Source organism: Fukomys damarensis, unplaced genomic scaffold (assembly GCF_012274545.1).
Source record: "Fukomys damarensis isolate Sample0158 unplaced genomic scaffold, DMR_v1.0_HiC HiC_scaffold_5, whole genome shotgun sequence".
Classification (NCBI taxonomy): Eukaryota; Metazoa; Chordata; class Mammalia; order Rodentia; family Bathyergidae; genus Fukomys; species Fukomys damarensis.
In genome coordinates, this window is record NW_022900917.1 from 64,871,998 (window position 1) to 64,892,920 (window position 20,923).

The window sequence follows — 20,923 nt, forward strand, 5'->3', positions numbered from 1 at the left end:
GGGAAGGGAGAGTATGTGGAGGGCCCAGTGCAGACACCTTGAGCTCCCGAAGACTCAAGGATGAGTGTGTCCTAGTTTCTCTTTCTCTTCCTTTCCCTCTCCCTCCCCCTCTCCCCCTCTCCCTTCTTCCCTCTGGCATTTTCTGGCAGTGTTGTCCCCAGGGGAAGGTAAAGCAAGCCTGGCTCCTCCTCTCCCCCCAGCCTTCCCACTCCCCAGAAGCCTCAGCTTCATACTCTGGTCTGACTCAGCCTCCTTCCCTTCGTGCTGCCCGGGTGCTCTCTCCCCCAGTTCCTACTCCTGTGCCTCCTCTCTAACTTGATTCTATTTTTCTCTCTCACTGTGTGTTCCCTCCCACTGTCCCTCCCCCCAAACGCACGCCTGGCCTTGCCCTCCCTCTCCTGCCTCCCCGCAGCGGTGGGCATCCAGATGAAGGTGGAATTCCTCCAGCGACAGTTCTGGGCCGCAACGCAGCAGGTGGGTGACCGCGCTGGGCCAGGTCAGGGGTAAGGAAGTGAGAGGCTCTCTGTGCCAAAAGGGACCCCCCAGGGCTATCACCATGGTACTCCCACAGATCCATCCTTCCTGCCCCAGTGGCACCCCCAGGCCATGCAGGCTGGCTCTGTTCTGGTCCCCACCCGCCCCAACCCCTCGTCTCCCCACAGACCCAGTGGCAAAGGGCAAGACACAGTCTTTGGACCTGGCCCACACCCTCGGTGCGGCCGCGCACACCCTGGCTGCTTGCAGAGCAGGGAGCCGCCTTGCCCTACCCACCACCCAGGCCCAATCCCAGCTGTTGATTAGCTCCTGAGAAGCCAACCATGCCTGGCACCCAGCCCAGGGCCCCGGCTTTTATTCTCTGTTCCAGGCCCTCAGCCTGGTCCTTGGGCCCCCTCACCTCGTCCAGGCCAAAGCTTCCCCACAGCCTGTCGCCTCTGCCCCTCCCCTCCCTGGTTGCTTGCGGCCATGTCTTCACCTGGGCCATGTTTAGAGAGCTACAGGGTGAGGGAAGAAGGGACAGGAGGATAAAAGGGGGACCACCTGAGCCCCTAGGTCATACCCCTCCCTCAGAGCACAGGAGGCCCTGGGCTGCAGGGTGCCCCCAGGAGAGCCCAGCCCGCTGCTTCTTAGAGCGCCAACCCATACGCCACAAGCCTACCACACAGCACGCTCACATACCCCACACGCAGACCCTCCGCATGCAACACACACCACACGCCAGCATGCACACTAAAATACATACCACACGTATTCCATACACACAGTGTGCTCTCACACACACCATACACCCCACTCACACAAGCACACACCTGGATAACACCACAAGTACACTACTGTAAGCATTCGCCCACAACTCCTCACCCACCCATACACAGCATGAATGCACCCATGGGGTCCACACATGTAGCCCACTACACACATGTGCACGTTCACCACAGGCATACAACACACATGTGCGGTTGTGCTCTCCTCACCACTCCCTTCTCTCCTCCAGTGCAGCGCCTCAGATGGGCAGTGCCCACGGAGCTGCGAGGACGGTGTAAGTTCTCCCCAAGTGAACCATCCCTTCTGTGAGCTGGCACCCCTCTGTTCCAATGCCTTCCCACGGCCCTGGGCTCCAAGGGCGTCCTCCCCAACCCCATCAAGGCCTCCTTCCCTAGCTGGCAGACTGGGTGGGAGGATCAGGGGTCTGCATCTGAGCGCTTAGTCATGACGTCCTCTCTGGGCCTCTCCTCAGGATCTGGACTGCTTCGTCATTGACAACAATGGCTTCGTTCTGATCTCGGAGAGGTCCTGGGAGGTAAGCCACTGGGGAGAAAGAAAGAGTCAAGACCTCAACAAACCAGAGCTACAAAATCTGGAGCACTTTTCCACTTAGGTGGTCAGAGAGACTATTACATCTCTAGTTCATCTGTAACTAATCTGGCCCCTCCCTTGGTTGGAGGGAAAGTGTCCACCCCACACACACACACACACACACACACACACAGGAGAACCACAGCTCGAGGCTGCCTGACCACACTGTGCTGCATTTCCCGGCCTGGCCTTGAGGAGATTCCTTCCACTGCTCGCCGTCTCACCTCTCCCTCCCTCCTTCCATCCCTTTTCTATCACTGAGCCCAGAGGCCTGTGTTCTTTTCCTTCCTGGGCCTCCCCTACGGAACAGCCTCTTTCAGCTGTCACCCCTGACCCTCGGCGTGCTAGAGGGGCTTGAGGAGAATCCTTCTCTCCAGTATCAGCCATGAGCCTCCTCCCCTCCCCTCTGGCAGGTGGCTTCTCCCTGGGCCCAGCATGTGCTCAGAAAGGCAAGAGAATATTACTATAATCATTGTATATTTGCTAAGCCACAAACTGGACCCTAAAGTTAATCAGTCAAGAATCAAAGTATAAAAGAATCCTAAACCAAACCTGAATATATTCACCTGAATGATTTCCTTAAAACAAGCCCAAGTTATCTACACAGTCTTCAGGCTGGACTTCAGGGGACTTCAGCGAACACAGTACGGTTTGACATGGCTCAGACATAGGATCTGAGAGAGCAGCTTGCATTACTCGTGCCTCAGTTTCCCCCTGTAAAAATCAGGGGACTGGACCACATGAAGGCCTAAAGTCTCAGATTCCTTGTGCTCCTCGAGGAAGTGGTCAGGCCTGACTTGAACAGGGCTTAGGGTCCAAAGAACTTGGGAGGACATGGCAGGGACTAGAGCCAGAGTATTAGAAGGACACTGGAGAGACAGCAACTGGGGAGGACCACAGAGGCTGACTCCTTGAAGCTGGGTTTGTTTGTTTGTTTGTTTGTCTCACTATGTAGTTGAGACTGACCTGGAATTCACTGTGTAGCCCAGGTTGGTCTCGAACTCACAGAGATCCTCCTGCCTCAGCCTCCCAAGTGCTGGGATTACAGGCGTGCGCCACCACTACTGGCTTTAAAACTGCTTTTTAAATGGCCCACTAAACATGCAGCAAGATGAGTTGGGGGAAAGATTGTCCACTGTGTTCCTTAAACTAGGAGTGGGGTCTGAGCTGATGTTCATGATGATATGTAGGACCCCAACAGCTCTTTGATGGTTGTGGGCACCTGCCTCAGCTTGTCCCCTATTCCCTTTCAATTTTGGCCACTATCACCTGTCCACCTTAGTAGTTTTTAGTTGCTCTGGCAGGAGTTGAAATCCATGGTTAGGATGAGGCTCAGGGGTGACCCCATGCCCTTAGTCATTCATGCTCTGTTCCCTGCTGCCTGAGTAATTGAGGTGGCAACTCCTAGTCTCTTGTAGTACTCGCTTTCAGGGGCCTGGAGATGGGCCCTGGGCTAGGGTGTTTCAGAGAAAGCCAGGAAGCTTGGACAGATGGGAAGGTGGCTAGACAAAGAAAGAGTGGCCAAGCCCCAAAAACCGTGCTCCAAGAGGGGGTGGCCAGCTTGCACTGTAAAGAAAGGGACAGAGGGCATAGATTAGGGGTTCAGGCTTTGTGAGTCCGTCTCACATAGGCAGTGCATAATGAATGAGCGTGGCACTGTTCCAGACACTAAAATTCAAATTTCATATCATTTGCGTATGCCACAAGGTTTATTAATCTTTTGATTTTTGAAAACCATTGAAAATTGAAACACCGTTCTTAGATCATAATTCTTCATGGATCCAGATTTGGCCCTTGGGCCTTGCTTCAGCAACCTCTACTCCAGACAGCTGGGACAACCTTGCAGGGAGCCAGGCCCAGAGGAAAACCTGCCCCAGCCGAGGGCCTACCTCAAGGGAAACTGGCGAGGGCAGGGGCAGGTCTGCGGTGGAAATCTCACAGGGTCCTTCCCATAATCCACTGGGCTACTCTGGTCCTACTCAGGCCGCATCTTCTCGAGTTCATGAATTGTGGCATCCCTGGGAACAACTGTAGATAAGTCAGTTATTCAGAGATTTGTGTTTTATAAAGTGTTGCTTCGCTTGTGCACTCCTATTTTCTCAACTCTCATACTATCCTCTTACACGGCATGTAGATTTATAAGCCATCCCAAATCCTTGTGAAATGAAGCAAGACATAAATTACATGACCTTCTTGTGCTTGGCTCTCCCTCCCCTCCCCACCGTCATCTGCTGTGACGATATTAGTCTCATTTTACACCAAAGGAAACACACAGGCTGTGTGAGGTTCAGTTATTAACCCCAAAACTCTCAGCTACAGGAAAGCCAGACTTTGAACCTAGAAATACAAGTGAACAGCAGTGGTGGAGAGGAGGAGGAGGGCCTAGAAAAGACCTCATAGTGAGAAGACCGAGGTGTTGGGAGCCCCCTGGCTTTTATAGGTTGTGAGCATTTGTAGGGTAGAGTTGGTGACCTCAGGAGACAGGCCTGGTCTGGAGGGTGTGGCAGGCTGCAAGTCCCCGATCCTCCCTGGGTCACTCTGTCACTGCTCAGAGCCATTTTTTGCTTCACTGCACTTGGCTGAGCCTCGAAAAATTAGGACTAATGGTGCCAGAAACAAGGTTCCAGGAATGCTGATTCTGGGGTTAGGCTCCAAGATTCTGCAGTGGTGCTGTCTTGACCTGGCTTAATTCCTCTTTCTTCATTCTGGACAGCTCTTTCTTCCCTCATTAACTGAGCTGGGTCAGGTTATGAGAGGCACCAGGACAGTAATACCCAGACCAGAGATGCCACTTGGCGTAATGCCTGACACAAGGCAGACACGCAATAATTGTGTGGGAAGCTGAACTGGCCGTGGTGTGAGACCTGGAAGTCATGGGCATAAGACTGGAAGGAGAGTGGAGGACAGAATGGTAGAAAGCTTGGTGCTAATGCTGCATGCTCAGCTGTCTGCCCATCTGTCCATCTATTGTCTGTCCATCTGTCCAGTTTTGCTTTCCTTAAAAAAAACTCATCCATTCAACAATGCTGTGGTAGTTATCCATTGCTCTGTAACAGAGTGCCCCAGAATTAGGGGCTAATGCCACAGGGTTTACAATCTTAGAACTTCTGTGGGTGAGGAATCTGGGTGTGGTTGGTTCTGGACAGCTGAGTGCGCCTGGGTCAGGCTCTCTTATATGGCTACGGTCTTCTTAAGGCCAACTGGGGAAGGACCCATTTCCCAGCTCTCTCATGGTGGCTGGTGGGATGCTGTGGTGAAGATCGCAGTTCCCTAACACGTAGGCCCCCATGTGGGGCAATCTGCTACATCAGAGTGAACAGCAAGCCATGAATGAGCCAGGGAGCACAGGAGCAAGAGGAATGCACAGTCTTTTGAAGACTGATCTCAGAAGTGATGTTCCATGGCTTTACCATATTCTGTCTTCTAGAAGTCAGTTGGCAAGTCCAGCCCACACTTCAGGGGAAAGGACTACACGAGGTCATGGCTACCAGGAGGCTGGGATCACCATGAACCATTTCTGGATCTTCCCACTACTCACCTACACAAGCCGCCACCTTCTTCAAACACTCACGAGGGCCATCAAGGCCCATCCAGCCTGACCCTCCTCAACTCATTCCTCACTGCTCCTCCCCTTGTCCCTGGAACTCGAGGAGTATATGGAGCACAGAGCACCAGGGTCAGAGAGCTTGTCTCAAGGCCCACCTCAGACCTAGGGACTCAGAAACTCTGGGTTGTCCTGACAGCCTATGTTTTAATGAGACCTCTGGTGATTTAGTGCGCAATACAATTTTGGAACCATTGCTTGGCTCTTCCTGCCGGTTGCTGGGGTTTGGATATACCTCTGCTGATGGCTCCCACCTTCCCAGCTGAGCGATATGGAGTAGGTTCAGGCTGCCCTTGTCCCTTTCAGGACCCAATCAGGGCCTGGGGTACAAAGTCTGTGGCTTCTCCACATGCAAAGATTCCCCCAGAAAGTCCTGCCCTGCCCTTCCTCTCTTGAGGCCCTCTTACCCTGCCCAGAAGCCTAAGGGAGCTAGCTGTCTGCAGCCTGCCTGCCCATGCAAGCATCCGGTCGCTTTCTCCTGGTCCTGGTGGTGTCCTAGACCTACTAGTCAGACGTTGGGCTCCACCTGACCTCTCTTCCAGCTCTGGGCTCATTGTTTTTAAAAAGAACTAGAAAGAGAGTGATGTGGACAGCATGGGTCCAGGACAGTGCCAGCGTCTCTGTGGAGGTTTGTAATGTTTACAGTGGGTCTGTCCCTCTGGGCCAGGGGGCTCCAGTTCCTCTAATTTTCCCATGGGCAGCACCTACCCATGGAGCTTCAAAACAGCCCCCACCAAACAGCAAAGCCCAAAAACTCAGACACCCACCCCAGAGCCTTCCCCTGGGGCCACGGCTCTCTGAGAACAACACTGCACTCCCTTCTGCCCTTTATCGTCACAAGCATCTGGTCAGACCTTCTGCTCTCCTCTCCTTTCTCACCTTGCAGTCAGCCTGTTCCACATGTCTCCAGCTCCCCTGTGCCCAACCACAGCTCCCTTTCTGCTTCCCAGCTTCCCAAATGCTCCTGCCCCATGGGTGCCACAGGAGTGAAACCTATCCCACCACCAGGTCCCATCCCCGCAGAGGCAGGCTCTCCAGGTGCCTTTGGTAGAGCTGGCACTGGCTCCTACACCTTCCCACCAACCACCACCACTCCCATATGGCTAAAGGCATTTATCAAGGACTCAGCTCAACTCAGCCTGAGGAGGAAGGAACTGAAGGAAATTGAGTTTCACCTGTGGTGAAACCTGCTCGCCCTTTAAAAGGGTATTTGTCCCTGTTTCTTAGAGAAGAAGAAACTGAGGCTGTCCCTAGGTAAGGAGGCTTTGTAGCTCCATTCCGTCACCACAGCTGACAGCATCCTTTTTCCCTGGGGACAGGGGCCTTTGGAGCTACAGCCTCACAAGACCTGCAGATTACCCCCCAGGGGCAATCACCCAACCAGTAGGAATATAATTAGAGCTGAGTTCATTGCTGCCTGGAGCCCATCTGCTTCCTTGCTTCAGGCTCCTGGGTGGCAACTCGCAGGACCTCATCTCCTCCCAGACTCCCTGTCAGACTCATTAGAGATTAAACTCAGGAAGCCCCAGACCCTTTTGGCCCCCAAGCTCAGAGCACAAAGCAGTGACCTTTCTACACAGGTACAGCCCCGCTTTCAGCCTGTAGTCCTGAATAGGCAAGGTACCTAAAGCCAAAGTTTGGACCTTGGCTTTGATCTGAGCCGTGATTCATTCACTCTGACAAAGGTCACATGAAATCAAATGAGCTAGGAACTGTGTTGTCCTGCCAGGAGTAGAGTCCCCACTACAGTGGTATAAACAAACTACAGGTTGATTTTCCCACTGAAAAATGGGGGTTGCCCAGGCCTGAATTGCTTCCTGAAGTCATCAGGTATAACCCACACTCAAGATGACAACATAACTAAGGGATTTCCTGCCTTCTCGTCACCTTCCGTCAAGGGAAAGGGTTAGAGAGGAGTTAGGGAACCTCCAGCCAGGTCCTCTCTGTTTAAACTGCCTCCATGGGCCAGGGATTTAGCTCAGTGGTTCGGTGGCCTGCCTTGCAAGCACAAGGACCCGAGTTCAATCCCCAGCACCAAAAAAATAAAAAATAAAAAAAAAATAAACTGCCTCCTGAGAGCCTTTTGTTACTCTGCTCAGGTTTCATTGGCCAGACCTTTGGTGCAAAGGCTTCTGGGAAATATAGTCTTTTATCTTTATATTAGCAAGGAGCACATGCTATCCTTGTTAGTAAGGCTGCCTTACTAAAGAAGTGGAGAGGACCAGGGGATTTAGCTCAGTGGTGCCGCCACCTGCCTCACAAGCACAAGGTCCTGAGTTAGCTCTTCCGTACCAAAAAAAAAAAAAAAAAAAAAAAAAAAAAAAAAAAATTAGGGAGAGTGAACCCTTTCTACTGAGTAATATATTCTAGGAAATTGAGCTGTTTTATTTGCAGAGAAGACATATTTCTCCAGCATCCAGGATACACTTGACTACTCTCAGGAACCTCCTTTCTTGGAAACATCTCCCTGATAACAGGGTTGTTGGTGAATAAAGCTAGAATTCGGAAAGAGAATGGGACAGGCCTGTGAGACATTGGAACGGCCTCGTCAGGAGCCTGGTCTCCACTCTGCTGTCTTGTTTTAGGAAGCAGAAGATTCAGGTCAGTCATTTATTCCCTCACACATTCCTTCTGCAAACCTACATAAACCACCACGAACAGGACACTGTATGGTCCCAAGGACCAGAAGTGGGTCTGAACCCTCAAGAATCTCACTGTCTGATGCTGGAGGAACAATGTACACACGGTCACTGGAATAGCAGAGTGAGCCTGCTGAGAGTTATTACCCAAGTTGCAGGGATCTGGATCAAGGAGACTCATTCTCCTTGCCTTTGGGCTGGACCTTGAAGGATGACGGGATTGGGAAGGTTCTCACCTTCCCATCGGCTCTTCTGTCCCTCCCTCGAATCCCCAACTCTTCCCTGTTGTTGCCTGCTCCACTATCCACTTCTTCAGGGAGGCCTGTCCCTGTTAGGCCTCCTAGTCAGAACAGTTGGGCCCATTACTAAAGCCCATTACACTTCCATTACTAAAGCATCAATTGTTAGTTACACTGTCTTGTGTTATGGAGAATGTGCTCCTCTATCCATCTGGTCTGAGCACTTGATTATTACCTACTTCATTCATTTTTTTATCACACTCACCTAGTGGGTAAGTGTCTTATTAATAAAGAACAACACTAACCATTAATTTTTGGAGGTCAGGGCATTCAGGGTAAAAAGCAGATCTCAGGCAAGTATGGCTACCACTTTGGCTCTAATTCTTGGTTTTCTCCTCTTTACTTTTGTCTTTAATTTATAGTTCTTGAAACTACAGTTTTGCCATACATTCTTGGTGGCTTGTATCCTGACATTTTAATTTCCATAAGTAAGCTATTTCCCAAGGAGAAATACTATAAGACAAAGAGGTTATATTTTCTTCATTGATTGATTGATTGATTTGAGAAATGACATTTCCTGACTTCATCCAAGATTCCAAAATTGGGCCCATCTAGAGGCCTCTGGCCCCATTTGCTGATTATAAATTATAGCATTATAGAATGTGGAATATCACTGGGGTTACTACCCAAAGCAATACCTTCATCTCTCTCTCTTCTCTTTTTGGAAGAAAACTTTGATTGTTGATGCATTCTGACTGACCTTTGTCTGAAATCAATCTGTTTCCCTCTTAAGAGTCACTAGCATTCACTTAGCTGCCCAGAGAAAGCCCTAAGAGGGGGTTCCTAGAAAACACCTGGCTCTCCTACAGTTCTGTCAGACCCACAAACATCTGTCCCTATGTCAGGTGGCATTTCTTTTTATTGGAAGTCATAATGCATGCCATTGTTTTAGGTATTTCACAGTACACTGTCCATGGAGGAAAGTCCACACGAGCAGGCACTCTGCTTGCACTAGGGTCCTACTCGCCTCGTCACTGCCCTTCCTTCCTCTGTGGACCTGACTTTTTCCTTGACCCGCAACTGAGATTGTGGCACACGGAGGTTCTCCCCTCACCGAGTTCCTGAGAATTTGCCATAGCCACCAGCTCAGACTCTCACCTCTCTGCTTAGCCCAAATTCTACACTCTCTCCACTCACTCTGGGGAATTCAGAGATGAGTAAGAGATGGTCCCTGTCTTCAGGCAGCTTTCAATCCAATGGTTGAAAACGGATTGAAAGACAACTGAACATGTGATCAAGCAAGGAGGCAATAGGGCTAACGGGATGTGCAGGCCTGTGCTCTCGGAGTGCGCGGGAAGCAGGGACGATTTCTGACTGGAGTGGTTCGTTCAGGAAGACTTCTCAGATGCAGAGTTCTGGGTGTGAGGGCTGAGAAAGGGTGGTCGAGGCAGGGAGAGCAGCACAGCCCGGCACAGGCATCTTCTTGTCATAATGGCTGCCGTTTATGTGCCTCAAGCTTACCCCTAATCTTTAAAGCAACCTACATCATATCTGTATCTGACCCCAAATTCATCCTGCCAAGCTGAGAAAAGAGCAGAATCAAAAGGCCAGGCCAACCCATGGGGGAGGCAGAATGGGGAGAGCAGCTGAACTGGGTCTGAGCCAGCTTGGAGGAGAGCGACAGGCTTTGCAGGCATGGCAGATACTGCTGAGCACACAGTCTTCGGTGCCCCCTGTGTTGGTTGATGGAATCCATTAAAGAAGAATGGAAAGTAGTAGGGAGGATCCTATTTTAACATTTTGGAGATAATGAAGAGAGTGACCAAAATCAAGTGTGTCAAGCTCCCTGCCCTTTTTGGCTAGATAATAAGGATGTCTGTGCACACACACACACACACACACACACACACACAGGCACACAGCATACAACAAATCAAGTCTTACAAAACCTTCCTTCACTCCACTGTAAGCAATTCACATTAAACTGTTCTAAGGAATTTTGTATCTTTTAAACATCTGACTGCAGCGTGTAGACTGATGTCATCGCCAGCTACCAGACTGCAATCTAGAGTGGAAGGCTCTGAGCTGGAGCATGGCGTGGAACAAGGCTGCAAGCATGGGGAGCGGGCTCCACTTGGGTTCCTCGGGTGGTGTCTCCCGAGTGTGTGCTGTCGGCCCTCACCTCCAAGCTCAGATTCCACGGTCCTCACCTGCCGGCTTTCTCGTCCTCTCTCACAGACCGGAAGATTTCTCGGGGAGGTGGACGGTGCTCTCGTGACCCAGCTCCTCAGCATGGGGGTGTTCAGCCGGTAAGTGAGGCATGCCTCTCCCCACTCTAACAGATGCACCGCCACCACGGTATGGTCCAGACGGACCTCGGGGTCTGACCTCAGGAACCCACAGCGAAAGCAACACAGAGTCCCAAAAGTGGCCTTCTTGGAATGGGAGGCTTGACACGAAGAGGGAGGAGCATTATGGCCACAAGGACACCCCTAGCCTCAGCTCAGCCCTCAGAGGGAAAACCACCCAGCGAGAAGCAAGCCACACACTGCTGGGTTTCTTTATGCCATTCCCAAGTGTGGGATGTCCCTTTCAGCAGTCCCTGCTGTCCTAACTGAGGCATCCTCTTGGGCCTCAGGAATGTAGTCATGTGAGGGAGCCTGTCTTTGGACAGCAGCAGGTTTGGAGAGTGCTCCTAGCCTCACACACCCTGTTTCTGGTTTTCAGAGTGACAATGTACGACTACCAGGCCATGTGCAAAGCCCCGGATCAGCACCACAGCTCTGCCCAGCCCCTGGTCAGCGTGAGTGTCCCCCACCACACACACATCCTTTTCTCTGTGCTTCAGAGAAGTCACTGCCCCTTTCTCACCGAGCCTTAGAGTCCAGGGCTACTCTTGACTGTAGGTTTCTACCCTACACTTGGGCTCAGCTCAGCTCCACCCAGCCCTGTAGGCTTCATCCTCTAAACCCAGCTCATGAGATAACAGCCTCAGGGAGAGAGAACTGACTGTCCCAAACCGCATCTCCTGCTGCTGCACACAAATCATCCAGGGTTCTCAGCAGCTGGGGCCACCAGGATGAGAATGTGACCAGGCTTCCAGGAGAGCACATCTCACCCTCCTGTGTGTCTGACATACAAAACGCATCACCCAGATGACTCAGTTGAGGATGCTTCTCTTCAGGGAGACGGGAGGCAGCGGTCAGCAGGCGGCCTGGCTGTGTTGCCTCTCTGGTCTGAGGGTGGTGGTGAAGAGGTCACCTGGCCCTTGGATGCATTCGAAATGTGTGCCCTGCGCTCTCCTCCCCAGCCAATCTCAGCCTTCCTGACGGTGACCAGGTGGCTGGTGAAGGAGCTCTTGCTGTGAGTGGGGACAGAGGGGGAAATGGAGGGAGGAGGCCTCATGAAGGGGTCCTTTGAGCAGGAGGATGCCTGAGGCTTCTGCACCCCACATGTGCTCCCCACCCCGACCCCAGGGGAGGAGGGCAGGGCCCTGGGTGCGTAGAGTCTCCTCCCTCCTCCCTGCCCACTACTTCTAGGAGGACCTGTGTCCCTCAGAGCCTAGGCAGGTCTAGGGTGTTTTGGCAGGGAGGAGTTGGAGGAACTGGGGTCCCAAGGCTCTCAGGCCCAGGTGGGGAGGGCGTACGAGTGCCGAGACTCAGGTCTGTGTCTAGCAGGTCCCTGCTGGAATGGAGTGCCTGGGGCTCCTGGCATGACAGAGGGGCCGAGGGTGAGTACTCAGACTGCACTACCAGGTGGCATTTTGGTCTGGATCCTGGCAACCTTTCACCTGGGTGGGGAGCCATGGAATGGGGGCTTAAGGTGTTCATTGACCGTAATCTCATCCTGCCTGGTCTTCTCTCATTACCATCACTCACTCCTGGCTCCCTCACCTCTCTGTGTGACACCTCATCACCTTGGGACATCATCGCTCTGTGTGGAATCATCACCACCCTATGACATCCTGCTTTCATGTGACATCATGCCCACCCTGTGCCATGTCCACCTTGTGCTGGGCTCATGTCCTGGGCAGCCAAAGCTGTCTTCCATCACTGTAAGTAGCATCAGCTGATGTTGGCCACAGTGGGTTGGGGAGCTGCAAAGGGCCTCCCCTCAGCTCTACATCCCAGGAATGAACTCAAGAAGGGCTGATGTTTCTTCCTCCTGGGACACCCCTGACTCTGGAGACTCCAAGCTTCTTATCTAGGAGGGTAGGGAGGGGCCCAGATTTCATTCCATGCAAGCACAGCCCTGCCCCAGAGAATGTAAGAAACCCAGCCATCTCCTTGGGTAAGAGCACACAAGGAACCGGGAGGAAATGTGGTCAAGTGTACATCAGAGGCCACTAGGTCACCCCTTGGAGAAAAAAATGGTACCACACCTCCAGCCTAGGTGTCAAACAGCCCACTGCAGGGTCAGTGGTCACCTGAAACCTCTGAGGATGACAATCCACTGCTACCTTGAGTCTGAAGGCAGAGCCCCCCAAAGGCAATGACATGGTGACAAGGTCCTGACATAAAGCAGTAACTTCATCCCAGCTTCTGGGACACTTGTCCACAGCCCTGAGGAATGAGGATGCCCGGTCTCTGAGTGACAGTGAATGCACTGTCATTCCCTGGGGACATGGAAGTCTTGAAACCACAACAGGCCACCATTTCATTCAATTTACCCACATTAACAGAACCTTTTCTGCCCGGCTCTGCAACTTTTCCATCATCTGGGCAGCTCCACACCTGTTCCCCCATCTTTTCCTGTGTTTGGCTTCCTGATAAGATACCATCTCCATGTCTGTCCCCTCTCCTGATTGCTCTTATCTCCCTTGCCTACTGGCCCCTGGGGCCTGTTGCCTTTGACTGGGACAAAGGCCTAGGACCCTCAGCTCACATGGCCCATCCCCTGCCATGTTTCCAGGCTGCTTTTGGAACTCGCCCCGCACTGTCCTGACAGGTCCACTCTTGGGTGGTTCATTGTCACCTGGTACTGCTGACAGCAGTCAGGAGCCACGTGTCACAGCCCACTCAGGAGCAGCTCGCTCCTCCAGGTGCCTTCTCCCTCTGCCCAGAATCACAGGGCCTGATCCCAAGATGGACACACAAACCCCCTTGTCTTCTGTCAAACTGAGGATGGTCCCCCTTGTTTACTTGTTCCAAAAATTACTTCTTTGGGGCAGCTGATCCCTGGAGTTTCTAGGGGTCTGAGGCCTCAGCCAATCCTGCTGTGATCTCGGGGAAGCCACCTAGTCCTATCATAGCTGTGGCTGTGATCAGCATCATTTTTGAGCTAGACTTAGCCACCAAAGTGGCCCAGGTGACAGGGAGGGAGGCCCAGCCCTAAGCCATCCCCCACCAAGAAGAAGAGCCAATCCTGACGCTTCTACCCAAGTGCCTGTCTTCTGAACTGGGGGACACCTGTACTGCCCTTGTGGTCAGCTTGGCCAGAACGTACCTCCTGAGAGGCTATGAAGTCTTTAAGGACTTTTCTGCCTACACACTGGCCTCCCCTCCTGACTTCAAGGTCTAGAGGGCAGTTTGTGGGCCTGGAAACAAAGAAGGCCGACAGATCTCTCACCTACTCCTCTTGTGCCCTTTGAACAGCAGAGTCACACTGGAACCTCTGCTCCCAAGTGATAATATAGGGCTAGGCTGCTGCCCTGGCTGTTTCACATCTGGGTGTGAGCAGCCAAAGAATGGTGTGTACATGTTCTAAGGAAGAAGGATCACTGTGCCCAGCCCTGTGGTCTTTAGCAGGTCCATCTAAGTGACCGCAGCAGGGACCAGAGGGCCTTGCACATCAGGGCTTCTAATTCTTCTGCATGCTTTGCAGAGTCCTACTTGCTCCACCCCCTGCCCTTGTCTTGCTGGACTAAGGGGCATCACACTGACCTCACTAGGAGCCCCAGATGCTGGGAGCCATGTCTGTGGGCTTAGGTGGACTCAGACCTCCTGCCCAGCCCTCCCAGGCCTGCAACTGTGGCTCAGCTCCTCAGTGGGAAGGGCTCAACCTGGCTTCAAGGTGGCCACAGGGCCAAGCTGACCCAGAGGCAGCACTTGGGTGACAATTCTGTGGGGAGATCACAAGTGTGTCCACAAGGAAGGCCAGGTTGAAGGACAGAGGGGCTAAGTCTCCCCACCAAGCCATCCCTACCACCTCCACTCCCCTCCTGGACCCTCAGGGTGTCCATTCTAGGAGGAGCCTTTGAGATGGGACATGTGCCAACCTCATCTTACAATGACACAGGCTTCCAAAAAGAGGAAGTAGCTTCCCCACGGTCAGGAGCCAGTGTGGCTCTGACACACACTTGAGCTCCACAGCCCGATGCTGCAGCTGCCTCAGTCACTCTTCCTCGGTGACATCGGCAGTGGACCTGGTGGGGAAGGTCCTTATGTGACACATCGCAGAGGCCGGCTGGTACCAGCAGGGACAGCCAGATGCCCTTCCTCATATGTGTGCCTCTGTCCTCACAGCCCACAAGCACAAGAAGCAGGACCCGCTGCACCCCTGCGACACTGAATACCCTGTGTTTGTGCACCAGACCGCCATCCAGGAAACCAACGGGGTCATTGCATGTGGGGCCTGCCAGAAGTAAGGCCCCAGAGCCTCTCAGCCTGTCCCTAGCCATGGAGACAAGGGCTTATCCCTGCGGTGGGCAGAAAGGAAGGATGACAGCTGCAAGGGAAAGGTCCCACTCCTAGGGGGCTTTCCTCCTCCATTTTACTCCATGCAGGAATCGCCAGCTCAGGCAGAAGGAAGGAGGTGAGGCAGATGGTTGGGGACAGTGGCAGTCTGGCAGGCTGCATTTGGGGGAATGTGGACAGGCAGCCCAGAGTGAGTCATGCCTAGATGGAGGTCTCTGTCCATGGCCCTTGCAGGCTTGTCTCCCTCACACCACAGCAAGCTGCCTTGAAGGCCACGTAGGCCCTGTGCCACAGATCTGAGAAAGAAGCCAGCCAGACCTTCCCTAGACTCTGTCCTGAGCAGAGGTGTGAAAGCTTCCAGATGCCTTCAGCAGGGGTGGGGCTGGAGGAGGATCCTAGGCCTGGCTCCCTAGCGCTGTCAGGCCCAGGGTACCCTATCTCCACCCCACTAGCCCTGGAGCCTCAGGACGGAGCCCATCAGGGCTGCTCCTGGGTCAAGGACCCAGATCTAACCGGGTCTGAGCCTGAAAGTTCTCCCTGCTCCCCTCCTGCCCCCAAACCTCAGGAGGACCCCACCTGAACCCTGCTTCCCAGCCAGACTTATTATTCACCAGGAACCACCCAGGATGCCCTTTTGTCTCCCAGACACCAAGCAAAATATGTTATAGTACAAAACCTCAGCTTTAGCTTCAGACAGATTCGGGTTTCTATCTCTTCGCGGGTAACATGTTAGGTGAGATTTTAGCCCCACTGAAACTGCTTTCTTGGCGCTAGTGTTAACTATACACTAATCTCTAAGGCTTGTGGGAGGACAGAGTCAGTGGGATGGTGTAAAGCAAGGGCTTTTGAGTGCACAAACTTGACACCTGGCCTTGCTGTGCTACAGCTGTGTAAACTTGAGCAAATTATCTAACCTCTTCTAGCCTAGTTTTGCCATCTACAATACCAGCCTCACCTGTGCTGTGAAGGCTAAACATATTTACGTGTGTATATACATGTGTGTGCGTGCATGAGTGTGCAAATACCACCCATCCCACAGGAAATGTTAAGTGGCAATTAGTACTGTTGCATAACACCCAGGCCTGGCGCTTCACAGGTCCACTGCCAGCCACTCTCCATAGCACTCCGAGCTGTGTGCAGGAGCACAGTGCCACCACGTGGCCATGATTGACACTGCGTCTTCCAAAGCAAGGGCCTCCAAGAGTCCCTGACAGTAAAGATTCCTGCCTGGTGTTCCTGCATATATTAAGACAGCTCCGCCCTTGCCTTCTATAGTCCGCTAGGAAGGGGAGAAATGCAACTGTGAAGGCTTGTGGTAAAAGAAGTCAATAGGACGGGATCCTTTATTTACCCAGGCTGATCCTGGAACTGCCTGAATCTTACCTGCCTTGTGTTCTGGTCCCCTCTTTTGCCATCCTAGTTCCCCACAAGTCTCAGGAGATTTTCTCCTTAGAGCCCTTCTCTTAGCGGCCACATCTGCCATGGAACAGTCCACAACACCCCTATCTTTGTTGCAGGATGTTTGTGATGCAACAGATCCCCGGCAGCAACCTCCTCCTGTTGGTGACAGACCCCACCTGTGACTGCAGTGCCTTCCCGCCAGTCCTGCAGGAGGTGGCAGAAGTTAGATATATCCTTACTGTCCTTGGGAGCAGGGAGGCTGCAGACACTGGGAGGGGACTCCTATTGTGAGTGCTGAGGCCAGCCTCCCTTCCCCTGCCCTTCCCCACAGAATATCTCCACCCCCTCCCTAAAGCCCTGCTGCCTCCTGCCCCTGCAGCTGCTGGCAAAGCAGCTGGTACTGCCAGGGATAGGTACATCCGTCCTGGGTCTCCAGAATCAGCTGGGGTCGAGTGGTGGACCTTGACTGTGAGTTCTGTACATAATGCCTCTGTCAAGTGTGACAGGATGCGCTCCCAGAAGCCCCGCCGGCGACCAGATTCTTGCCATGCCTTCCACCCAGAGGTGCGGGGCTGGGTGGGCAGAGAAGTGGGGTCTGGTCTCCATTCCCAAATTTGCTATGCCACCGTGCACCTCCCTGGGAAACACTGAGATGCTCACATTCACATTTACGTTGTGGTGGTGTGGTGACACAGTAAGAAATACACATTTAGTCTTTGTACTGGCTCCTGGCACAGAGTGTCTGAAACCCTTGGGACTTCCGGGGTGACACAGCAGAGAAACCTCTTTTGTCATATGTGGTCTTAGTCCTTGAGTCTTGACATGTGGCTTTTAAGACCCTTAGAATGATAGAATGATTCTTTTTCTTTTTTGTATATTGATGAAGTGATTGCTGGCAGGGGCTGCTAGTTCCCCTCAGGATGGGGCTGATCACATGGAAGACTTAGATGTGATAGAGAGTTGGAACTTTTTTCAGCCCCAGCCCCTGATTTCCGGGGATGGGAAGGGAGCTGGAGCTGTAGTTCATCACCAGAGGCCCTGATTTGATCAATCATGCCAGCAGAATGAATTCTCCATAAACCCCTGAGCAATGGCGTTCAGAGAGGTCCCAAGTTGGTAAAAGGGTCCAAGTCCATGCACTGGGAGGGTGGTGTGCCAGCAAAGGACATGGAGGCTCGGTGCACCTAGTTCTTCCTGAGTTGTATCCTTCTCGACAAAGTGGTGCTAGTGAATAAAGTTATCTTCCTGAGGTCTGTGAGCTATTCTAACAACTGCTCAAGCCTGAGTGGAGTGTGACGGGAACCCTTGATTTACAGCCAGTCTGTTGGAAGTGTTGAAGGCCCAGGACTTGTGATGATGTCCGAGGAGGGGGAAGTATGTGAGACTGAGCCCTTCACCTTGTGGGATCTGATGCTAATTCCAGGCAGATGGTGTCAGAATTGAATTTCAGGACACCCCACTGGGGAATTGATTGGTATGAGGAAACTTCTCACGTGTGGTCAGAAGTGATGTTGCAAAAGCACATCAAAACCTACAAGTCATTAAAATCTGTCATCCAGGATCTCTATAAAGAGCCCCATTTCCTAAGGTCTGGGCCCCAGAATTCAAACAGAGTTTCCCCATATTGTCCTCATTCCTGCCACCATCAGCACTAATGATCTATGCAGATGGGAAGAAACCTTTATGTGGATGATAATAAGTGACTGGTATTTATTGAGCCTCTGATGTCCATGGTTATCAGGCCCAAAGCTGGGGTCTTTATGCACAGTAGTTTTTGCTGAGCATGGTTGCCACAAATAATCTGCCTTAGAGATGCTCTTGGAGTTGAGGACTTCCCAGAAACCTTTCCGAGAGGAAGACCCACAACCTCTCCAAGTCTGGGGTGGGCAGAGCACTCATGCCCTGCCCATGCTGTGTGTGGCTTCCGTTTCCTCCCTAGGAGGTCTAGGAAAGGTGAGAGCTGCCCTGTCTCCCAGGCTGTCTCCACATTTCCCAGAGAGCCCTGCTGTCCTCGCCCCTCTGGCCGGAGGGTGATCACTATGGGTGGCACTGCTCACTCCTTTCTGGTTTGCAGGAGAATGCCCAGGACTGTGGTGGCGCCTCAGGAACGTCTGCCTCTCTCCTCCTGCTCCTGTTGCCTCTGGGTACCTTCATGCTTCGGCTTTAGCGTCTTCAGTAACACCACTCACTGTGACCCCACTGTGAAGGGTTCTTCCAGAGACATTTCGGAAAGTCAGTGACTGGGCTCACTGCATCAGCTTGTCTCCCAGGCCCAAGCCTCGTCTCAACCCTGAACTAATGGACCCCGCTGGAGGTGACCACTGAGTCCCCTTCTTGTGAGGAGGAAGACTGCTGGAAGGAACGAGAAACCAATGTCCCAGAGAACCTCCAGGGTGCCTGCTTCCATTCACCATGAGTCTTCTGTTCTCCCTTCTCTTTAGGAGTCCTCACAAGCTCAACACCAACAAAGACAAAAGGATGTGGAGGTGCCCAGAATGAAGCTAAAGGCAGAGGACACAGATGAAAACACGCTCTTCCTAAAACAGAGGAGGGTGACTGTGTGGGGGGCAAAGGAGGAAATAGAAAAAAGAAAACAAGAATAGGATAGAATAGATATAGGTATTAAATAGACTGTTACTGCTGAAGAGCCTTCTGAAAAAAATTTTACAAAGCCCATCTTCAAGGTAAATTTTCATCTTATAAAGAAACAGCAGGTTAATCTTTACAGTTGCTGCATGGGACAACAGAGCATCCAGGGGAGGTGGGATGAGTAGCAGCAGCCAAGCCTTGAAGTCAGGTAGATGCAAGATGCCCTGCATGGTGACATGACAAGGGACATCTGAGCAGTGACTCCAGCTGGAACTTTGAGGAACACTGTTTTGGAGACTAAATGCCCCCCCCACACACACACATACAGAGTCTCCTAGGGTCCCAACTTCTGGGCTTCCTTACCTTCAAACCCAGATGTGATATATTCGTAAGCAAGCACTAAAACACACTATTACTATAGTACCTTGTTTTATGGAGGTGGAGACAAAGAAATTACAGCCTGGAAGCCAGGAATAATAAATAGGCGAAGGTCAGAGGTGGCCACCCGGGTCAGGTGGGTTAGGAAGCAGCAGGGAGCCCTTTCTCCAGCCAGCAGAGTGGCTCAGTTTCCCCTTTTGTGTCGTGAAGACCTGATTTCAATGGCCAGAGTAGGATATGCATCCCGGCCCCTGTTCCAGCCACTCCTCACTGTAGTGTAGTCACCTATCTTTCGCATTAATAAATGTTCTCACCTCCAACAGCATTTGGTTTCAACTGCTCACTCAGACGCCACCTACTCAACATCTCTCTAGAATAGCCCAGGACTGTCTTTTGTAAGGTTCCTCCCCACACCCCAACCAGAAAGAGCATTTTTTAAAACAAGCTTAACTATCCTGGCCATACAATGAAAAGGTCAAGTGTAGTGTGTCAGGCAGCTCCTGGCCTTATCTGCCTTCTCAAGGTCCTGCCATATGGGCAAGAGAGGATACAAGACCCAGAAGTCCTTTTAGAGCCAATGGAAGGAAAGCCACTTCTCCAAACTAACCCTGCTCTTCTCTACCTTGCAGAACGGATAGTCTCTTTAAAGGTTTGCCTCTGAAAGTCAGCATGATTCTTACTATTTTAACAGAACTACAAAAGGACAGCAGGTGGCAGACTAGCTCACACAGACTTCAGGGGAGCAAAGTTGGAACCTCAAAGTCATTTAATAAATAGGGACGCAGAATTCTGGCATCTCTTTTCTTACCAGCATTGCACATTTGGATGACCAAGAAAGAGCCAAAGGATGACATTAGATCCTCCTTCCTCAGAGCCAGAGACATATGTAACTACTAAATCCACTTAATAAATTTGTACTTTTTTGAGACAGGGTCTCACTATGTAGTTGAGACTGACCTGGAACTCACTATGTAGCCCAGGCTGGTCTCAAAATCACAGCGATCCTCCTGCCTCAGCCTCCCGAGTGCTGGGATTACAGGCCTGTGCCGCCATGCCCGGCTAAATTTGTACATTTTAATAGAAGTGCTTTTAGGTAAAAGGAACCACTTCATGACAGAAGTTTCAGTTCAGAAGGGCAAAGGAGTGGATGCATCTTAAGGTCAGAAAAGTACATGTGGGAGTGGCAAGGGCTCAAAAACTACCAAAGCCTTAGAGCAAGGCTTTAGCAAAAACACCAGCCCATTAGCATGGGAAGTCTGAGAAATGTTACCTGTAGGGGCTGTAGCGTGTCAGTAAAGGGTGCAAAGAATATATTATTAGCCCTTTTGTTTTTGTCAAGTGAAGACACAGAGGCCAGGGAAATAAATGACTTCCTGCTTGTTACATGACAAATGGCAGAACTGGGGTGTGAAGCTGCCTCTCCCCATTCCTAAGCTAATTGGGAAGGGAGGGGTGGTGGGACAGGGCAAGAGGCTGCATGAGCATGTAGTTTAATCCCAGCCCCACATCCTCCCTGATCCTTGATCCACACCATTGTAACTATGAGAGCCACACTGGCCTTGTTTTCAGCAAGTCAAAGCGTAA

The 20,923-nt window shown here is 51.9% G+C and overlaps 1 protein-coding gene across 1 annotated transcript; it reads left to right on the top strand.

The window, feature by feature from the left end:
• The first annotated feature begins 74 nt into the window (after positions 1-74).
• LOC117285018 (voltage-dependent calcium channel subunit alpha-2/delta-4-like) lies at positions 75-19,886 on the top strand. Its single transcript, XM_033760766.1, has 12 exons — positions 75-474; positions 1,493-1,537; positions 1,736-1,798; positions 10,575-10,645; positions 11,064-11,139; positions 11,647-11,699; positions 12,014-12,066; positions 14,801-14,918; positions 16,489-16,601; positions 16,854-16,936; positions 18,447-18,686; positions 18,814-19,886. The coding sequence occupies exons 1-11, from the start codon at positions 427-429 to the stop codon at positions 18,537-18,539; spliced, it is 816 nt and encodes a 271-aa protein (XP_033616657.1). The 5' UTR covers positions 75-426; the 3' UTR covers positions 18,540-18,686; positions 18,814-19,886.
• The last annotated feature ends 1,037 nt before the right edge of the window (positions 19,887-20,923 follow it).